General features: G+C 39.6%; 1 protein-coding gene across 1 annotated transcript in view; it reads right to left on the reverse strand.

Annotated features, from left to right (window-relative positions):
- Positions 1–11,265: 11,265 nt before the first annotated feature.
- Positions 11,266–22,175, reverse strand: part of norpA (no receptor potential A) — a 506,175-nt gene continuing 495,265 nt past the window's right edge. The window contains exon 22 of the mRNA XM_080274227.1: positions 11,266–11,334. Coding sequence (XP_080130353.1) covers positions 11,266–11,334 — 69 coding nt within the window. The remainder of the gene's footprint in view (positions 11,335–22,175) is intronic.

Raw genomic sequence — 22,175 nt, forward strand, 5'->3', positions numbered from 1 at the left:
TAATACATTATATATATATATATCTCCCATATGAGCCCAGTGTCCTCAATATAGGACGGAACTGGGAATTTTCAAAAGTTAATAAAGCAGGGAACCCCCAGTTAGGGACCTGTGAGCTTTGCGACTATGAGCCGATAGGCAGAGGGCGGTACGCTTAGTACCCTGCCGGCACAGTGCCTCACCCAGCAACTTTGGGATCCAATGATATATATATGTATATATACATATACAGAATATATATTCAGTAATCTCTCGATTATCCAGATGACCACTTCCCGCACAATCCATTACCTGGACGCTGTGATCTGGCTGTTCCAAACCATTATTTGTACATTTTTTCCCACTGTCCAGACAAAATGCTCGTGTCCATTTGGAAATTATGGTTGTGTGAAAAATTTCAGGGCGGGAATAGCCTGGTAGTGCCACTGTGTCAGGCTGATTAGTTTATCCAGCATCCACCAGAGACCCCTCTCGCTCGTTCTCAGTTCCTGGGCAGCAATGCAAACAGTTGTTATAGCAGCACATGTGGTGGTTTTTGTGGTTGTTCCCTACCAGCTTCTGGCCTTGCTATTCCTTGCATGCCTCTTCCTAGGGTATGTGATGATGGTATCTTCACAAGGCAAAAGGAAGAGGGTAGAGCTGACTCTTTAGATGTGGAAGATCCTGGGTAAGATTTATACGGGATGGTCGAACTGTGAGTGTTGCCAATGATTTTATTCTAGCTTACTGTACTAAGATTTTATTCTATTGCACCAAGATTTTATTCCATTTTACCATTATGTTTTGTGTGCCCACTGCATTTTTAGGTCTGCCTGACCAGACAGAGTAGTGTTAAATGGAACAAGTGTTGTATGATGTACTATAGTGACGTTTTTTACTGGCTATCAAATTTGGGTCATGTTCGAATGGTGGTCAGGGACGAAGTCCACCATCCGGACGGAGCTACTACCCAGACATGCCTTTGGTTCTATTATGTCGGATAATCAAGGGATTAATATATATATATATATATATATATATATGTATATATATATATATATATATATATATATATATATATATATATATATATATATATATACTGTATATATATATATATATATATATATATATATATATATATATATTATTATCCATAATGAATGTGTATCTTATGGGTACTGTAGGCTGACATTGTCTTTACCATATCCTAAAGACCAGCTGAGGGTATTGGGAAACTTACAGTTCTACATCATCCTCAGATAATACTTATAAATGGGAGAAAAATCCTATCTATATTGTCTGTGAATAATACTTCAGTCTAAGGGAGAACTATAAGATTAAACACTTTTCACTTTCATGTACTTGTATAGTTATCAAATGACCCATCCAAAGACAGATCTGCATCTCAAATATGTGATAACTCGCCTCTTAATGCCTAGAGGTAACAGATATATACTACAACAAAGACTGCAAAAGTGTAAGCAGGCCCCCAATTTCTGACAGCCATCCATGATGAGAATAAAATATGTTTAGCTTCCATACCTAGAAAGTGAATGTACTCTGTAATGTCACATGCACACTCATCATAACTAATGCTCACTTATGTTCCATTAATGACAGTCAGAAACCGGGGCGCTTGCAAATACCTATACTGTACTGTACTCTCAGTACATCAGAATATGTCCATCAGAATCAATCTATGTCCATACTACAGCATCAACTATTTATTCTAGAACACGTATAAGGCTTTGCTTACACAATTTAACTGCTGAACTTGCCAATGGAGATGACATTAGGAAAATTTCTCATAAAGCCTTTTTACAAATTTGCCAGTACTCAACAGTTAAAAAATCTTATGAGTGCATTTAATATTTTAAAATATGGTACTATAAAATAATGAGAACCATGAAAACTGCAGCATGCACCAGACCGACTAGTGAAGCTCGATCACTTTATGTTCACAACTGACAGTACAAAAAGACCCATTTATCTTGCCATATTATTTCACCCTTGCTCCAGACACATATCTTTCAATATTGATATTTTGTATTCATACTGCATGCTGCAACTTATAAATAACTGTCCAAACAGTTTGGCTAATATTAAATTAGCCCACCAGCACAATAAAGAAGATAAAGGGGTCTTAATATACTGAACTGGACAGCAAAAAGAACTGGTGTAGCATTTGGCAAGATGATGCACATTATTTCTACTTACTGATATTCTATGTGCATGGAAATACTTGGCACTACAGAGGAAGCAATCTTTATATATATATATATGCTGTGAATATATATATAAATATATAATATATATATGTATATTATCTAAATATAAATTCCCTTATCAAATTGACTAGAACAGGACTAGAGATTATACGCCATTCTCTCTCACACTGGAAACTTGGAATATTACATATAAACTTTTTAACTTAAAGTGACTTACACATAATGGATAATCTTCAGCTTACATTATAAACTTTTAAAATGCAAAACTGTTTACATTTACAGCTGACATTAATACAATAATTCATTCACAATATAAAATTAAACTCAAAAGGCCTTCACACTGTCAACACACAGTTACAGTGTTAACTTCATAAACTCTTAAAATGCAAAATGGCATACAATGTACTCTTAAAATGACAGAATGAGTATAATATGGGACCTAAGAAACTCAGAGCAGCTTATGTACAATGAATACTTGGACACGCACATTATAACAAATACATACCTAAATACAGGACCTTAGCTGTAGCATATATAACACAGTCTATACAGAAACTTGATAAAGCTCAATAAGGAATGCACTTCTTAACAATTTCGGCAGAAAAAAAAAAAAAAAAAAAAAAGTTTTTATAGGCCTATGGTAGACAACACAATCAATAATACAGTACAACATATATATAGTTCTGGACTTATACTTAAATGATAAAACTGGTAAGCAAAGTACACCATATACAATAAATGTTAAAGGAAAACATACAGCAACTAAAAACTAATGCTTTATACTGGGCCTTATTTTGTATCTACCAAGTACATTTTATGTTGCCTTGGCATTTTTTGTAATGCAAGTTGCAGGGTACTTCAGAATAATAAATTCTTGGTGCTCTTGGATATTCCAGCATAAGTGAAAGAAGCTGAACATAGTTTCTCATATCCATCAAGAACCCAGACATCCTGGATCCTATCCACCCCTCTGCTTTGGGGAAAAATAGTTAGGTTGATGACAATTGCAACATTTTTGGTCACTGTATAATGTATTACTCAGTATATCACAAAATGAAAGTGAAACATATACCAGCAAGCCTATTAAAAATAATAATAAAGCTAAATGTATATTTAACAGCTACCTTCAGTGCTACACTTGGGGACATTCATACAAGCTACTTGATTATAAAATCTTTGCTACCTTAATATATAAGTGTTGGTGCTATATAGTATCTTAATAAATGCAGTTCTCTACAATATACTGTACCTGATGAATACAAAAGTGCTACCCAAGACAGCTAAACATGACCAAAAGTAGGAATGGAAGTAACTGCACTTCATCTCAAGAGTTACACACTAAAATTAATAATGTGAATAACATATGTACTACCAGCATGATACTATAAAGTTACAATAAAATGGGGGGAAAAAAATCAGCATATTTGTAATGAATAAGAGTGATAGCTGGCTTTGGTGAGGGTTGTGATTCTGGGGTACCCTGGTACAGTATTGTAAATATACTAGCAAAAGCTTCTTTACAATGTCCTATATTCAGATCAGGTTATCAACTTCTGTCTCATTAGGTTTAAAGTTAAGCACGGTTGGGGGGAATGAAAAGGTTTAAATGGAGTAGTTTGCTGACCCCTCAATACGTTGTTTAATTTATTATAATGTTGATGTTTGTCAAATAATTTTATTCACTGTGGACAAGCTTCTCTGACTGAAGTATTGTAATTTGGAGAAATCTACACTAACCCCAACAATAATAATAATAAGTTCTTTTTACATTAATTCAGCAATCTTGTTACCAAACTTTATTATTCTGGATCCCACTGCCTTTTGTAGTAATGCCAACTGAAATGATGACTACCTTACTTGACATTATATTTCAGCTACAAAAGAATATTTTGTGTCACTTACACAGAATATTTTTCAATTCCTTTATAAATACGTGTGGTAATGAAATACGGCATTTAGTTTTTGCTGAAATAAGGATTTTGTACTGCATCACTCAATTATATGACTTTCAATTTACCATACCCATCTACAGACAAGAAAAGCACTCAACAAACATGCCCTCTGTTTATGATACACAACAATTGGTTTACAATCTATGTACCTACATCATTTCTAGATGCACTGTCTGGGGTAAAAAAAAAGACTCTACTCAAGGCCTTGTGGTCAGCTCAGGCATCCCACATGGGGCCCAACAGAGACGGGCCAATATGAACCACCTTTCTTCTAATAGTTTTGTTTTTTCTCCCTCCTTTTGGAACCAAACCAATACTGTTTTTAATTAAAGGAAATTGTTTTGTCAATTTCATGTCAAATTATTAAATCCATACAAACAAATAATTTCAATCAAATTTACTTACATGAAATAAGCTTTAAACCATAATGGTGCAAATGAAGTTAAATTATTCCATAGAGGTAAGTGCCAGTACTGTTTTATGATGGACTGCCACCCCCCCCCCTACCAATGACCTGAGTGGAGACCTAATAGGGCTGCAGCACAGGACAGTGAAACTTGAGGCTTTGTTTATACTATCATACTACACAAGAATGGCATGTCTTTCTCTCTCTCAGAAGCAGAAAAAATAAACAGGACAAACTTGAGAGTCTCTCGCTCTCTCTGCCATTATGCTGATGAATACAGTATGGTTGGGTTGGGTTAATCAAACTAAGTTAAAGTTGTTAAAATAAGTTTGGTTTTGTTGGGTTAGGTTGATTAGGCTTGCTGGAAGAGGTATGATTAGGTTAGGTTTATTGGAATAAGTTAGTTTAGCTTAGGTTTGTTGGAAGAGGTTTCGTTATACAGTACTGGGTTCACTGGAATCGGTTATGCAATGTAAATTATGCTCAGCTGTTAAAAATGTGTTGCTTTCCTATTATTTCTCATGATTCATTAGATTTCCAACTTCATTTCCCCTATAATTACCATTTTTGTACCATTTTCTGCCGCCCAGAAATCTATATTCACTAGAGATCCCACATTATTGGACAATGATGAACAAACTCAAAAAATGGTTATTGCCAATTCAAGTGAAAAACTGGTTATTTCCGATTCAACTGAAAGGCAAAATCAGGAATCAAGTAAAAACTATGGAAAAACAAAGTACTGGCAAAAGCAATAATTGGATGGAAGTTTACCAAACATTCATGGGAAACTAGGATAGGTCAGGATCTGATTCTTTCGAAATATTCACAAACATGGAATGATCAGGAAGATGGCCATTAGATAACTAGAGGCATGCTCTAACTGCCAATGCTTACAATTTTAGATTATCAATTTTAATATGGTAATCCACACTGCCTGTGTAGGTGGTTTTGTCTTTTTCTTTTTTATAAACTTGAATTTCAACTCACCTCTCATAATAAGGTACTTCTCACTGTTGCTTATACTCTTGAACATCTTAGACACTGAAGACCATCATTTACATGAAGTAATTTATCTAAATGTTGCTGAATTATTGAGATCCTACCTGTTATCTTACACATACACAAATGGCACAGCTAAAAAACTCTCCAACTTATCATATTCATTTCACTAACCTTAAACTTCTTTATTACAGTACCGATATCATCAAAATATTACAATTACTTAAATAATTATCTTTTATATATTTTATAAATCAATCATCACAGTACATACAGGTATACAAAAACTTCAGAAACAGCATATGCCCTCTAGTTTCCATTTTGTTACTGAAAAATATACTTCTTAAATTACATCCACACTGTGTGTGTGTGTGTGAACAAAGTAACTCCAAGTTTTTATCCAATTTTAACCAAACTTGGTGGAAGTGGGAACCCATTATTAAAGAAAAGGTCAAAGGTCACAGTCACAGGCTAGGTTAAAAACTGACCAAACAAAAATAAATTTAAACAGCTTTTATCCAACTGAGACCAAATTTTCAGGTAGGCTTGAGGGTATGGAAGGAAAGATGTGATTCAGTTTTGACAACAGTTAGTCAAAGGGCATGGTAAAAATTCAACCCATGAGTGTGGATATTATCAAAGTATGTCAAACACTACCAAACTTGGTGGAAATCTTGAGGGTCAGCCAAAGAGTAGCTCTTTTCTTTTTTAAAATAGGTCTAAGGTCAAGGTCACCAGGCAAGGTCAACTTAAACTTTTTATCCATTTTTGATGAAACTTTGTTATAAGGTTGAGGTTAAGCAAGAATAAAACGATTCCATTTTGAGAACAATCAATTAAAGCTCAAGGTCACAGCGATAAGTCAAAAACCAAGGTCACAGGACAACGTCAATTGACTTTTGATCTGATCTAAACCAAACTTGGTGGAAATATTAAGTATCAGGCAAGAATGATGGGATTCAATTTTAAGAGGTCAATCAAGGGTCAAGGGCACATGGCAAGGTCAAATTTCATCCCGGTGTGTCTATGTGTGAACAAAATGACTATAACAGTTTTGAACCGATTTGGATCAAACTTGGTGCACGACTTGAGGATCACCATGAGGGTGACCTATTGTTTTCGAAAACATTAAATCAATGGTCAAGGCTCTATGGCAAGGTCAACTTAAACAGTTTGTAACCTAAATTGACTAAACTTTACAGAAGGGTTCTGGTTAAAACAAGAATAAGGAGATTCAGTTCTGAGAACAATCAATGATCAAGGTCACAGGGAGTGGTTAAATGTCAAGGTCACTGGGCAAAGTCAAACGATTTTTATCTGATTTGAACCAAAGTTAGTGGAAGGGTTAAAGGCTGGGCAAGAAGGAACAGTTTTCATTTTGAGAGTTATCTGTCAAAGGTCAAGGTCACAGTGCAAAGTCAAATATTTGGCCCTTAGACCAGTTGTTGGGTGCAGGTGCTGCACTCACTGAGTGATCCCTCTTGATACTGTACAACTGATAATTCAGTTGTTAGGCTGAGTTATACTGAGTGAAAATAGCAAGTAGGTACTGCTGATTCAAGGAAAATGTAACATTACAAGTTGTTACCATCCTCCTCCTCCTCATCATCATAACCCTATTTGTCTCTAATAAGCATGGTGGGTATGATCCAGAACGAGAAGAGGAAGGTTTAAAAACTGGAAAAATATGAAGTGCCCAGCAAAGTAGTTCATAAATCCACAAAGTACTCATTCTAGCTTACACCTCCAAAGTAAAGTTAAAGGTATAAAAACCATGATGAGTGGCCAAAAATTGGTTCATCAATCCTCTATGTAATCTTTCAAGATTTCAAAATACTCCTTACATGGCAGAGGCATTGTGGCAGATTTGAGGAAGTTGAGGGGAAAAAAAAAAAGTGAATGGAGTTTGGCTTAAACTCATTTCCATTCAGCCATGTATTCTTCAACCTCCTTTCCACGCCTCCTAATATAATCATCACTACGAAATTCATCTACCACCAACAATGCCAAACATATCGGTGTTCCATTAGCTCCTACGCCACGAACATTGCTCCCAGAATCAGACGATGTACTTTACTAGTTTATTCTTGTTTCTACCAGATAAAATATAATTTTGTTTACCTTGGGAAAGCCTCCTTTTAATGAGGTTAATGAAGATTAACTCCTACAGTTTGAAAAGCCTCTCCAGGATTGATTAAAATGGTCTGGGGATGGTAAAATATAATACAAAATACACCATCATGATGATTGGGTTACAGTAATAAATATAAGGTATCCATATTTTAAATGAGAATCTAAATGAAAATGAGACTCCTTGAACTGGAGGGATTAATCTTCATTTATCCCTTGACTGCTAAATGTCTCTCATCAATTGAAGAAAATAACTCCTGGAAGCATGAATAAACCAATAAAATACATACCACCAGATTCCAGCGGTTAAATAAGCAGGGGGAAGGCTTGTTTATCTTCACCTGAGCAGATAATTATTTAACCTCCTGACTCTAATGGCAACTTTTACAATTCACTCTTGCTACTGTATTTTTAGGTCATTATTATTCACGCTGGGGGAGACTTTTCAAACTGAATGGGTCCGAAGTAGTCTTTGTTAACGTAGTTTATACGTGGTTAACCCATTTTCGTCGAGTGAATAAAAAAACATCTAGGGGTAGGACAAGTAAATTAGGAAAGACGTCATCATATGGTAAAGCTTTAGAGTAAAGGGACTGCAACTTTACAATCCCCTCCATTTAGATGCCTTTTATGAAGTGACAAAGAATATTGTTAATAGTCCTTTCCCCCATCCTATCCACTTACTGGTGGGTTAGGATGATTATTCTTAATGTGTTGCCTCCATAATTTTCTTGTTATTTCTCATTATCAATGTCCTTTTCATCCTCTGGATGATGAAAGATGTGAAAATATAAAACTGCTGCTGAGCTTTACCATGTTCAAAGTGTTGGTAGGCTGTTTTTAACTCTTTCATAATCTTTTACACCTTTCAAGGTGTAGGGGCCTGAGGCTAAGCTACCAAAGTCCAGTACACTGAAAGGTATAAGACATACCTACTTCCCTTGACGGCATTTTGTTCACGGGTAGAAGCCAACGACCATGCTGGCAAATGTACATCCTTCCATCCAAAGGCAGCTCTCTATATATCATTAGCTTCAACCATTTCCCAACTTTGTTCCTTAGCATGGAGGTGTTTAAGCAGGACTTCATATCTTTTTTGGTCAGCCTCATGATATTCTCCACATTCATGCTTGTGATCCCTCTCAGCTAATAATTCTCCTTCTTCCTATCAACATGTCTAAAGCATGTCAACCTACTAGCTTGCAGTACCTCTCTGATATTTCTCATGCCAAATTTCATTAAAGTACTGTACAATATTCTCATTTCTGTCAGTCAGTGTGTCCATACTCAGCCATCTCAACATTCTCATTTCTCTACTTTCTAAACTGATGTAACCTCTTTTCTTACAGTATGTCTCTGTCTTACAGCACAACACTTCTCAGATACATTTTGTAGAGTACTCTCAGCACTGAGACCCACTTCATGGTCAGGAAAGGCAACAGTCCTCTAAATTTCCTCCCCTTCTCATTCTGCCATTGGAACCTAGTCTCTGCTATGCTATGTGCATGTCAAGGCTGTCATTTGCACTGGGGAATTCTAATCAAAGCTGTATTATGACTACTATGCTGTCTGACAATTTTACAAAGTTTGGAAATGGCCTCTTGTCCTCAAAGTGTTAAGCACCAACATCATGACAGACATTAAAAATATGCCCAGGATTTTACACCCAAGTCAGGACATCACAATCGTTCCACTACTGTACTGCATTCTTAACCCCTGCCATGCTGATTACTTGTAAGGTAGTTTACATCCCCTGAGTCATTGTTTCATAACCAATGTAACTGGTACCTCATACGAGGCTTGCAGCATGGCCTGCGCTGACCTTCATTGTGCCTCATATGAGGTCTGCAGCTCAGCAAGGGTTAATACTAGCTACGTACAGTAAAATTATGCCTATTATTGTCACTAACATTATTATGCATGTTCATCTTTCCGATTATATGCTTTTTAGTGCCTATCACTCCTCATAAACTTTAAATATGCAAATATATGTCTAAAAATATTACAATGTACAAAAGTATGTTACATTTCACTACTGTTAAAAAATCTGTGATATCCCAAATGTTCTACAGTTATATGCATTCTATATCCTTCCATGTGTTAGGGAACAAAAGTTACAAGTGTCTGACCAAAGTCAGGTGGTACATCTGAATGCCTGAATACTGTATTCAAATATCATTAAATAAAATTTATAGAAACACCGATAAAATTAAATACAAACAAATAAGCATTTAAAAACTTTCACTTGTATGTTGCTGGAAATACCCTTAAGTACCTGTACCACAGAATTCCCATGCCAATAAAAAACTGTAATGCTTCTTGTGGTTAAAATACAAATCACTCTGCACTGCCCACACATACATCTCATTTCATCTTCTTCATTCTCTAGCTATTACAAAATGCTGCTGTCTGTATGGTTCTCTTGTGCCCATAATCTTTTCCTCAAAGAACTGATATACCTTATTAATAAGTGTGCCACAGATTAACCTTCTCAGTAGAATGAAACCTCTGGTAACTCAATACTGCCACCACAAAATTTTATAGAGGACAGGAAAGAGCTCTCATACTAAAAAGTTTCAGAAAAATCTCTATTAACAGTACTTCTTTCAATATGATGTCATTCATAACTCGTTTTTGTTACTCCCAGCTTATTTTATATAATTTGTGCTGAAGAAGTTAAAAAGTCTTCAGACCTCTGTGGATAATTATATACTGTGCAGAACATGAAATGGGTAGTATAATACAGTTATTCCTTACTAATTTTTAAATGAAACTTTTTATTGTACTATACTGTACTGTACAACATACAGTACAGTACTGTCTTAGTTTTCTTCTTCCCTTTTAAATAATTTTCTGAGAAAAGTATGGAAGATGTTAGTATATGACTGGCTTCTATGAACTCAGCTGTAGTTTGCACACACAATGTTCAACTGTATAAAAGAATGCAAAAACTGAAATAACTATCAGCACTTAGATACACGGAAACTCTGCTGTTTTGTAAGGTCAACATGGGGTCAGAAGTTGTGACTGCATATTTTATGGGATCAGTAGATTTTGCAATGAATGATGAAAAAAGATGAAATATTTTGATGTTAATGGATGATTTTGAGTGGAACAGGAGATCTTGTAGGCAATTAGATATTCTGTGATTTTACACTTTTTTAAATTAAATGCATATTGTGGATGGCAGCTTGAAACGACATAGCTAGCACTGTGAGAATGTTCAAAGTCATGACAGATTATGAAAGCAAAGAGCAGTGGTACAGGCTATTTGAGGATGCCAATTTGGAAAGTCTGTGAGGTGATGGTAGGTAACCAAAGATTCCATGAGAAGTGACTACAAAATTCATAATAGTTTCAGGACACTGTGAAGGATGTGACACAGGAATTCTTAACTCCTTCAGTACTGGGACATTTTATCTTGGTAACACCAGACAGTGTTACCTGGCTTACGGAGAAACATCTGGTAATGAAGGAGTTAAAGAAATGGAAGATTATTTAGGGAGATCACTAATAAGGGGGTGGGAAATCCTGTAAGATGTTACAGAAGATTCTGCAACTCATCCTAACAGAAGAACTCGATCTTGTTCCACATCTTGTACTCTGCTTCTGTGTTCTCATAAAACTGGATTGCCTGTAAGAAGAGCAAACAAGATCATCAGAATGAAGTACTAATATGGTACACACTTGATCAAAAAATAACATTATCGTTATCCTGACCTTATATTTCTCACCTAAGGATGGGATGAGGTAGGGTCCAGAAAACAAGGTAAGTCAGTAGAATCATGGATGTCACAAACTTCATCACAAAATATCATCACCATCCTGACCTTTTCTCCCACCTAAGAATGGGGTAAGGTAGGATCCAGAAGACAAGGCAAGAGAAAGCACAAGAACAAACAAGAAACAAGACCTATATTGAATAACTACATACAAGTCCTAGGTGGTAGGTGGAAGCACCCATAATTCACTTACCGGTACTTGAAATATTGCTGCCTAATTATTCCTTCATGTCTACTGTTCTTTTTCTGTGTCTTTCCTCCTCTCTTTCTATTTCTTCCATCCGTCCTGTCACCATTTACTACTATTCTTGTCTCTGCAGGTGGCTCAACACTGAGTGTCAAGCTAAATGGTTTCCTGTTGCTCAATAAAACATTTACAACGCTGGGTGGTAACCAATCAGCCAGATACCAAGGTGACATGGAGCCCACTATAGTGCCTGTTAACTAGGTGGAGATTACAAATGCAGTGTCCACCCAAGAACCAAACCTCCACACTAATCCCCATGCCTCGCTGTGGCGAGGGGCTGTCAGCTGCATGGGAACATCAGTTCACTGCACAGAAGGGCCCCTGCAAGGTTGGTTGCTTGCCTGTGGTTGCTGAGTCTGTCCAATCAGACAGACTGAGGTTGCACAATAACATACATGTCCTTTTGATAGATACATACAGTATCATTATTCTAACTTTAACAAAATCATAATCTCCAACAGCATCCTAACCATATTTCCCATTAAATAAATGAAATGGGCAAGATTCAGAAGCAAGAAAAGGGAAAAAGGAAAAAGAAAGCAAAAACTATGAACAGCATCCAATCAACTAAAAGGAAAAACTAAACCCACATTTAGAAATGTTTGTTGGGGAGATCAAACAGCCAGACTTAGACCCTCTATTATATATATATATATATATATTTAAAGTCGCCCAAGGCGCGGCTAATTGCTTCTGGAACAAGCCTGCGCCGTAGAAAACTGTGCCATACAAATAACTTAAACCTATGGGAAAAATCGAATTTGGTTCTGGACATTCGCCCAAAGTCCCCATTTTCACCCCACTTTTCCCCATTTTCCCCCACTTTACATATGCACACAATCAAGCAATCAGTCAATGCCTGTATTACACGTAACAATAAGCACAAAAAAAGGGAAGGAGATCAGCCTAGCGTCTACTTGGGCAATTCCACACGCTGCAGATCGAGCGAAAAAAAAATCGGCCAAGTAGACACAGATCTGCTGACTGACCAAAACATTAAAGATGGTGGAGGCTGCCTGGTCAAGCACTGATTGAAGAAGTTTATTTGATAAAGTTTGTATGCTCAAGTGTCAATATATCTCACATTTAACACATTAATAATCATTCTTATATACGTGATGATGATGGGAGGCATTACACTTCATCTTAGCTCAGAGATGGGTGCTTCGTCACTATTCCGTTCATAGCAGTTTTACAAACAAACCTATAAACTATTTTTTTTTTTTTTTTTTTAATGTGAGGAAGAAGGAACCAAAGGTAATGAGCCCGCAGTACTGTTCCCTCCAAGAGAAAAACAAAATACAAGAGAGAGCCAAATTCAAGATCCATTCATTTCGAGATGCCTGGACACACTGCGTTTTAAAGACTGGAGATCATAGGAAGCAGGAAATACAGACAGAGGGAGACAGTTCCAGAGTTGACCCGTTGCATAAATGAAGGACTGGGAGTAATGGTTGACTCTTGCATTAGAGAGTTGGACAGAAAAGGGATGAGAGTTTGCTGCTAGATGGGTGCTACGCACCCGTCGTAGAAGTAGAGGAATGCATGCAGACAGTTCAGAGGAACAGTGACCATTGAAGTAGCGATAGAAAAGAGATAAAGATGCAACACTGCGGCGAAGAGACAGAGGTTGAAGGGAGTCAGTAAGAGGGGGAGAGTTAATGAGACAAAAAGCCTTTGACTCCACCCAATTGAGAAGAGCTGTATGTGGGGAGCCCCCCCATACATGAGAGTTGTACTCCACACAGGGGCAGATAAAACCCCCGTATAGAGTCAACAATTGTGCAGGGGTAAAGAAGGAACGGAGTTGGCTTAGCACATCCAACCGCTTGGAAGCAGATTTTACAAGAGATGTAATGTGATCTTTCCAAGACGAGTCCCGAGCAAATGAAACCCCAAGCATGTTCAACGATGATGCAGAATTAAGTTGAGTATTATTAAACATAAGTGGGTATACCTGTGGAAGATTTTGTCGAGTTGATAGGTGCAAAAACTGAGTCTTTGATGCATTAAAAACAACCAGACTATTTTTACCCCGGTCAGAGATACGAGCCAAGTCAGACATTAGGTGTGCCATAGCCTCATCCCTTGCCTGTTGAAGTAACTGCTGAGATGGACGTTGTGGGAATCGAATGGAAAGGTGAAGGGTGGAGTCATCAGCGTATGAGTGGATAGGGTTAGATGTACAGCTTAGAAGGTCATTGATGAATAAAAGGAAGAGAGTTGGTGATAGGACAGAGCCCTGAGGAACACCACTGTTAATAGATCTAGGAGAAGAACGATAGCCGTCTACAACAGCGGCTATAGAACGACCAAAAGGAAGCTAGAGATGAAGGCACAGATAGAAGGATAGAAACCGTAAGAGGGCAGTTTGGAAATTAAAGATTTATGCCAGACTCGATCGAAAGCCTTTGAAATGTCAAGTGCAATGGCAAAGCTTTCGCCAAAGTCCCGAAAGGAGGATGACCAGGAATCTGAAAAGTAGGTGAGAAGATCGCCTGTGGAGCGTCCCTGACGGAACCCATACTGACAACCAGAAAGAAGGTTGTGATAGGAAAGATGCTTTAAAATTTTTCTATTAAGAATTGACTCAAAAACTTTTGAGATACAGGATGTTAAAGCAATTGGACGATAGTTAGAGGGTTGGGAATGGTCACCCTTCTTTGGGACTGGCTGAATGAGAGCAAACTTCCAGCAAGAAGGAAAGGTACAAGTTGACAGACAAAGGCGAAAGAGTTTGCCTAAGCAGGGAGTAAGCACAGAAGCACAGTTCTTGAGAACAACAGGAGGGACTCCATCAGGCTCATATGCCTTATTAGTACTGAGGCCAGCAATGGCAGAAAATACATCAGCTGAAGAAATTTTAATGTTAGCCATGAGGAAGTCAGAGGGGGGAAGTGAGGGAGGAACAGCACCGGAATCGTCTAAGGTAGAGTTGGAGGAGAAAGTCTGAGCGAAGAGATCTGCTTTATCAGTAGAAGAAATAGCTACAGAGCCATCAGAGTAGAAAAGAGGAGGGAAGGATGACGAGGTAAATTTGTTAGAAAGGTTTTGGCAAGGTGCCAGAAGGAGCGGGAGGAGTTAGAGAGTTGAGAGCATTTTGTACGGATGAAATTATTTTTAGCAGAGCGAAGAACAGACTTAGCACGATTCCAGGCAGAAATGTATAAAAGATGTGATTCAGGGGTGGGTTGGCTCCGGTACCTTTTATAGGCCCTCTCCTTGTTGCGGACAGCATTAGAACAAACGTGATTAAACCAAGGCTTTCGTGCATTAGTCAAAGGATATGAGAAGGGAATGTAAACTTCCATGCCCGAGAGAATAACCTCCGTAATGTGCAAGGCACACCCAGATGTCTCCCGGCCATGGAAGCAATAATCATTCCAGGGAAAATCAAAGAAGTGCTGCCTGAGGGCCTCCCAATCCATAGCTCCAAAGTGCCAGAGACGACGTATTTTTGGAGGGTCCGCAGGCCGTACCGGAGCGATAGGACAGGTTAAGGTGATAAGGTTGTGATTGGAGGAGCCCAATGGAGAGAAAACATTAACAGTGTAAGCAGAAGGATTAGCTGTAAGGAAGAGGTCAAGTATGTTGGAGCTCTCTTCAAGGCGGTCAGGGATACGGGTAGGGTGCTGTACAAGCTGCTCTAGGTCATTAATGATAGAAAAGGTGTAGGCCTGTTCACCAGGTGGATCAGTGAAAGGAGAGGAAAGCCAAAGGTGGTGGTGAACATTGAAATCTCCAAGAATGGAGATTTCAGAGAAAGGAGAAATGGATAGAATGTGTTCCATCATAGAAGTAAGATAGTCAAAGAATTTTTGATAGTCAGTAGAATTAGGAGATAAGTAAACAGCACAGATATATTTAGTCAGAGAATGACAGGAAAGCCGAAGCCAGAGTGTAGAGAATTCAGAAGAATCGAGTTCAGGAACACGAGAGCAAGATAAGTTGTTGCGTATATATATACAACAGCCACCTTTGGCTTTGAAATGAGTATAGAGAAAGTAGGATGATACAGAAAAGGGTTTGCTGTCGGTTGCCTCAGACAGCTGAGTCTCAGTTAGGAAAAGAAGTTGAGGTTTAGAGGAGGAGAGGTGGTGCTCAACAGAGCGAAAGTTAGAGGAAAGGCCACGAATGCTGCAGAAATGAAGAAGAAGAGAGTCAGACAGTGGTTCCAGGCACCTTGAGTCATCACCGGGAGAGGGGCTGAAGGTGAGGTCATTTATGGTCCCCCCCCCTGGGGACTCCGAGGCTATGTTAACCCCTACACCGCGGGCATGTTTACCAATGTTTTGCGTGTGCCATGGGGTTATTCAGGCTCCAACAGACTCTCAAAAAATATTTGCCAAAAATCAGTTATTAGTCCTAGAATATTAAAATTACATATGCTTATGGCACATACCTTCAGCTTTCTCCTGGAATGTTTGTTGAGCCTTCGTCGGTTACCGTAGGACTTGTGGAGGCCTCTGAAGTTGAGTAACGAAGTCTCCACTTTACACTTCCCGACAACCCGTAATATGATTACCACAGCCAGATATTAACGCTATAAACACTACTCTATGATTTTCAAGCAGTTTGGGATCCATACTCAAAAAAAAAAAAAAAACACTGTGAAAGCAATGAACATTACGAGCGCATCTGACCGTCGCACTTGCGCTAGTTCGCTCTTGGTACTCTATCATTTATTATTCATATAACCCCTCACACTTTATATTCCTATTACTATATAACAATTATATATATCTACAGTCTTTATCCATAAGTTTCCTTCAGTAGTATTAGTTTATTGTCACTGTTGGGATTCAATTTCTTTCAGTAAAATACGTTGCATTCACTTTCTCGTCCTGTATACTAGCACTGAGAGTGAATGTCACTTTCATCTTCACTCTCATAACTCATAGTAATCAGACATGCTAGAGTGAAACTTTCATTACTCCTAGGGTATATACTCGTATTCTTATAATACTACTCGTTTACATTTCTATTTACGTTCTCTATTTTATTTACGTTATTTACATTTCTATTTTATTTACACTGTGTTATGCACTGTCACTTGAAGTAACTTATAAAACTATTTTCCACTGTTCACGTATATTTACATTCATTACTTTCACTTGCTGTTTACACATTATTTACACATTATTTACAATTCCACTTGCACTGTTTTACTCAATAGAAAGATCATAGTCACTCTTTTATCAATTGTCAGCCCTCTACCTCTTTCCACACGAGGTTTAGTAGGGGGTAAAGGTCACAGGGCCCTTTGCATGGGGGTGAAAAGTCCCTGAAGCTAGCAAGAGCGAACTGATGTACCTCCACGTTAGAAGATGAGAGTGAACTGATAAGGGTGGGCCGGGGTGGTGGCCTACCTAGGGAAATTCATTACTACCAATGTTAGCCTCTTGAAACAGCTATATATAGCAGTGAAATGACTGGCAGGAAATCTAGACAATACATTATAAATTAGGTAGTTCCAAGTGAATGTAAATATCACTTAGGCTTCTCCCTTCCCTCCTTATATGTATATTTATTTCAAAAATAGATTATACGGCATATTTCAAGGGGAAATAAACAGCGAAAATTAGCGAACGAGTGCACGTGAGGTGTTGTCAGGTGATAATTAGCCAATTCCAGGTGTATGGCACTCTCACTTATTTCTTTCTAGTATATATTATTTGGTATAAGAATAGGGCATAGGGCTTATTTCAATGGATGAAATCAGTGAAAAATTCCAGGGAAGATTTACTTAGCGTAGCACGGCCGGGCAGGCGAGAGGATAGGGTAATGGAGGGGGGGTAGGGAGGGGAGTCAAGAACGGGGAGAAATGGCCAAATTGTAAACAATGGATGGGAGTACAGATGAGATTAGGAGTGCTGACTAGTGTTGGACATTGGCAGTACTGATAGATGATACAAGCCCCCACTTGGAAGCCTGGGTGAATTCAAAATAACACAGAATCACAAAAGCGACGCCCCGCGGTATGATCCCTTGCTCCCAAGCGTCACGAAAGTGACGCCCCTCGGTTAAGGGGTTAATCAACGCCATTTTTTTTTGAAAATTTTGAAAAGGAAGTGTGAGTGTACTGTGCATGTAGTTTGGTGTTGATAGTTGGAGAAACTTGTATTGGAGAGCATGCTGGTCTACTCTCTGTGTTACTGAGACACTGACAAAGTTCAGCAAAGGGGGATGGTCGGGACCTAGTCCCGAGGGCTGATGAAACGGGAGCTCCAGCTCTCCCTGTCATCAGCTTTCCATCCACCTTGGGAGTACTGCCCTGCTCGACTGGTGCTACAGTCGCAATACCCAAAGAATCTTTAATGTTTCATTACTTAACACAATAAATTTGGTGCAGTTTAACCTCCTCATAAGAGGGAAAAAAAGCCCACAGTTGGAGCACCTGTAGTATGGAGCAGAAGTGGTCGCCATCTTCTCTGTTTACAAACAGGGGGGTGTGCCGCCATGGGAATTTGCCCGCGCGTTTCAAACCTTGCCAAGCCATCAGTAATTTATGCACGTGGTTTGTTTTGGGGGGGTCTAGCACCTTGCCATGTCATAGAAAACAGTGCCATAGAAATCCACGCCATAGGTGACTTGATTGTATATATATATACACATACACACACACACACACACACACACACACACACACACACACGAGGTGCTACCATAAAGTTCCACTAATTCGAATTTTGTAGGAAAATAAGTTACCTTACCTCCTAGTTCTCACTGTTGCCTTCGAAGTAGTCCCCTTGGGCATGTACAGTTTACAGTGGTCCCAGCGTTTTTTCCACAAGTCCATGTATCCCTGGAAAGCTTCAGACATGATGGTTTTGAGCACCTCCTGCAATTCTGTCTGGATCTCAACTGAATCAAACTGACGCCCTTTCAGTCGTAATTTCAGTTTGAGATACAGGAAAAAGTTGCAGGGGGCATGGTCAGGCAAATAGGGTGGGTGGGGAATGACTAACGTGTTAGTGGACGCCAGGAACTACTGTACAACAACTGATGTGTGGGCAGGGGCTTGTCATGATGCAGAACCCAGTCCTTGTTCTTCCACATTTGAGGCAGATGTTCTCCCTCAGACGCTGCAAAACTTCACAGTAAAACTTTCTGCTGACAGATTAACTGGGTGGGATGAATACCTTGTGAACAATCCCTTGGATATCGAAGAAAACGATCAACATCGACTTGACATTGTTGCGAACCTGAGGCGCTATTTTCGGCCTCGGTGAACTGGGAGACTTCCACTGTGATGACTGCTGCATTGTCTCTTGTCATAACCGTACACCCATGATTCATCACCAGTTTATGACCTTGGAGATGAAGGTGGCATCATCTCTGACCCGATTCTTGAGCTCCCTGCAAACTGCAATGCGATGTGCCCTCTGCTCATCACTCAGCAGTCTTGGCACAAATTTTGCAGCGATGCATTTCACGCCCAACACATCTGACAAAATGCGTTGCATGCTCCCGTACAACAGTCCAACGATATCACAAACATCATGGATAGTTTGTCTGTGCTCTGCAAGGATAGCCTGACGAACATTTCTGACGTTTTCTGGTGGTGGTATCGTTGACGGTTGTCCAGGATGGTCATCATCTTCGTCGGACGTTCGTCCTTCCTTGAATCGCTTGTACCAGAAGAATGTTCTGTTTTGGGACATGGCATTGTCACCAAAGGCCTGCTGAAGCAACCAGTGAATTTCTGTAGCCATCTCGTTGATCTTGAAGCAGAAGTTGACGCAGGTTCTTTGTTCCGTGAGGTCTGCCATTGCAAAACCGCCAAACCACCTATGCACCACTTTACAACAGTAAGCGTAGCTCAACAACACGTCTGCTCACAGACACGGCAGGGGCCACACTGACGCACAAGGGGTGCTGCTGACTCCTCCTAGGGGCAAAAGACAAAACTGCAAATGGTTGGCTCCCTCTGTTCAAATTACTCGGAACTTTTGGGTGGAAGCCTTTCATCAGCAGCAGCAGCAACAGTTGAGGTCCACTGCAGGACCGGCCTATCCCTACTGAAGCAGGGACAATACAGCCAATATATCTCTACACAGTGGCTTAGGCTGTCTGGCAGAGACTGTATGTACAGTGAGAAGTGCTTGTGAGTGTGATTGAAGTGTTGTAGTGGCTTTGGATGTATGTGTAGTCTGTGAACCAAGTGTAATCGGCCCGCCTAAGCCAACTGGGTGCAAACATACTAGTAAGTGACACTGGTTCAACCACAGCACCCTTTATGTCCACCAAAGCAGTCAGCGACTCAGTGAACACTTCCTAAAGTTTTTGCAACTCTGGCGGGAGGTGAACCTGCATGCGAGACTTACACCCTACCACTGTACCACAAAGGCTCCATGTATGTGTATATCTCATCTCATCGCCGTTTGAGTGTCCACTGCAGGACTGGCCTATCCCAACCGAAGCGGGGACGATACAGCCAACGTATCTCTACCAAGTGGCTTAGGTTGTCTGGTAGAGATTGTATGTAGGGTGAGAAGTGCTTGTAAGTGTGTTGTAGTGCTGGAGTGGCTTTGGATGTGTGTGTGTAGTCTGTGAACCAAGTGTAATCGGCCCATGCAAGCCGAATGAGTACAAGCATACTTTATAGCATGTGACACTGGTTCAACCACAGCACCCCTGATGTCTGCCAATGCAGTACATGGCCAGAAGAATGCTCCCAAAGTTTATTACCCTGGCGGGACGCGAACCCTCGTTCTTCAGTGTATGAAAACGCACACTTTACCACTGTACCACAGAGGCTCCATATATATATATATATATATATATATATATCTCTATCTATCTATCTATTGCCAGACGCCTCAATCCCGTTTGCAGTGGCCACAAACAAAACGCCTCCAAGTCGCCCTGTCCCCCGCCATTTCACTGCCCTGCTCCCAACTCACACCCCCCTCTCTCATATACCTCTCCACCCCATCCCTCCATCTCATCCTCGGCCTCCCCCTCCCTCTTCCCCCCTCCACCTCACTCACATACACTCTCTTTGTCAGTCTTTCACCCTCCATCCTCTCCACATGGCCAAACTACCTCAGTGTGTTCCTCATAATGCTTCCTATTACATCCACATCCACACCACAACGTTCCTTTATATCCTCGTTCGTCAGCCTGTCTCTACACGTGACTCCACAGGCTCCTCTTAAATAACTCATTTCCACTGCTCTCACTCTTGACTTGTGTCCTTCCAACAACGTCCAAGCTTCACTTCCATACGTTAGAGTTGGTATCACAATACTGTCATGTAGTAACTTTTTCACTTTCACGCTCACTTCCCTGTTTCTTATCACTGCTTTCAGAGAACCAGCAACCTTTCTTCCCTGCTGTACCCTTTCAAGCACTTCACCCTCCAAACCTCCATCCTTACTCATCACACTACCCAAGTACTTAAACGTACTCACATTTTCCAATTCCTCACCATCCAACCTTGCTGTACATTCACTGACTTCACCCCTCTCAAAGACCATCACTTTACTCTTCCCTACATTCACCTTTAGATTCCGTTTCTTGTACACTCTCCCAAACTCATCCACCAAGCCTTGCAGCTCCCCTTCGTCTTCACTCAACAACACAGTATCATCTGCAAACAACAGTACAGGGAGTTTCCAAACACTATCCTCTCTCACCAGGGCCACTCCAACATCCACTACCCTACCTTGTACCCCTTTTATTACCCCATGTACAGATTGAACAACCATGGAGACATGACACATCCCTGTTTCAACCCAACTTTCAAAGAGAAAAATGCAATTAGTTCACCATCCACATGGACTGCAGCCTTCGCACCATCGTACATACTCTTCACAGCATTCAACAACTTCCCATCTACTCCACACATCTACTCTTTCCACAATCCTTGTCTATCCACCCTGTCATATGCTTTCTCCAAATCCATGAAATGTATATATAAAAGAGGTGATAAACATATGCCAGGTGAGAGGGAGGGAGGGATGGAAGGAACATATGCAAAGTGGAAGGACGGGAGGGGGGGAAACATCTACTACAACTGTCCAGCTCTCATTTCTTAACTACAGATAGATAGGACATGAGAAACACTAAATTACCACACCAAACAAAGGGCTGCTTTCCTGTGGTCTTAACCCCTTCAAAGTATTGACACAGTAGTTTTATTTATCCTTGTTACCTCCATATTATTTCACTTGGCTTGGAAGAAGCTTCTGTACTAAAGGGGTTACTGAATGCTAACTTAATAAACCAGCTTGAAGTCTATCATAAAGTGAATAAAATCATCAGAAGAAAACAAGAATAAAATGATACATCCTTATACTAATGTGCAAAAAAGGCTCCCAATCATTTCTACCTCAGCAATTTGATTTGCATGATGTACCTTACTATTCCCTTGGATTTTATTTATTATATCTTTTAAACAATAGTTCTATAAATATCATGTATGAAAATTCAGGTACAGTA

The sequence above is a fragment of the Coenobita brevimanus genome, chromosome 57 (assembly GCF_032717465.1).
Source record: "Coenobita brevimanus isolate Jiangsu-jjx chromosome 57, ASM3271746v2, whole genome shotgun sequence".
NCBI lineage: Eukaryota > Metazoa > Arthropoda > Malacostraca > Decapoda > Coenobitidae > Coenobita > Coenobita brevimanus.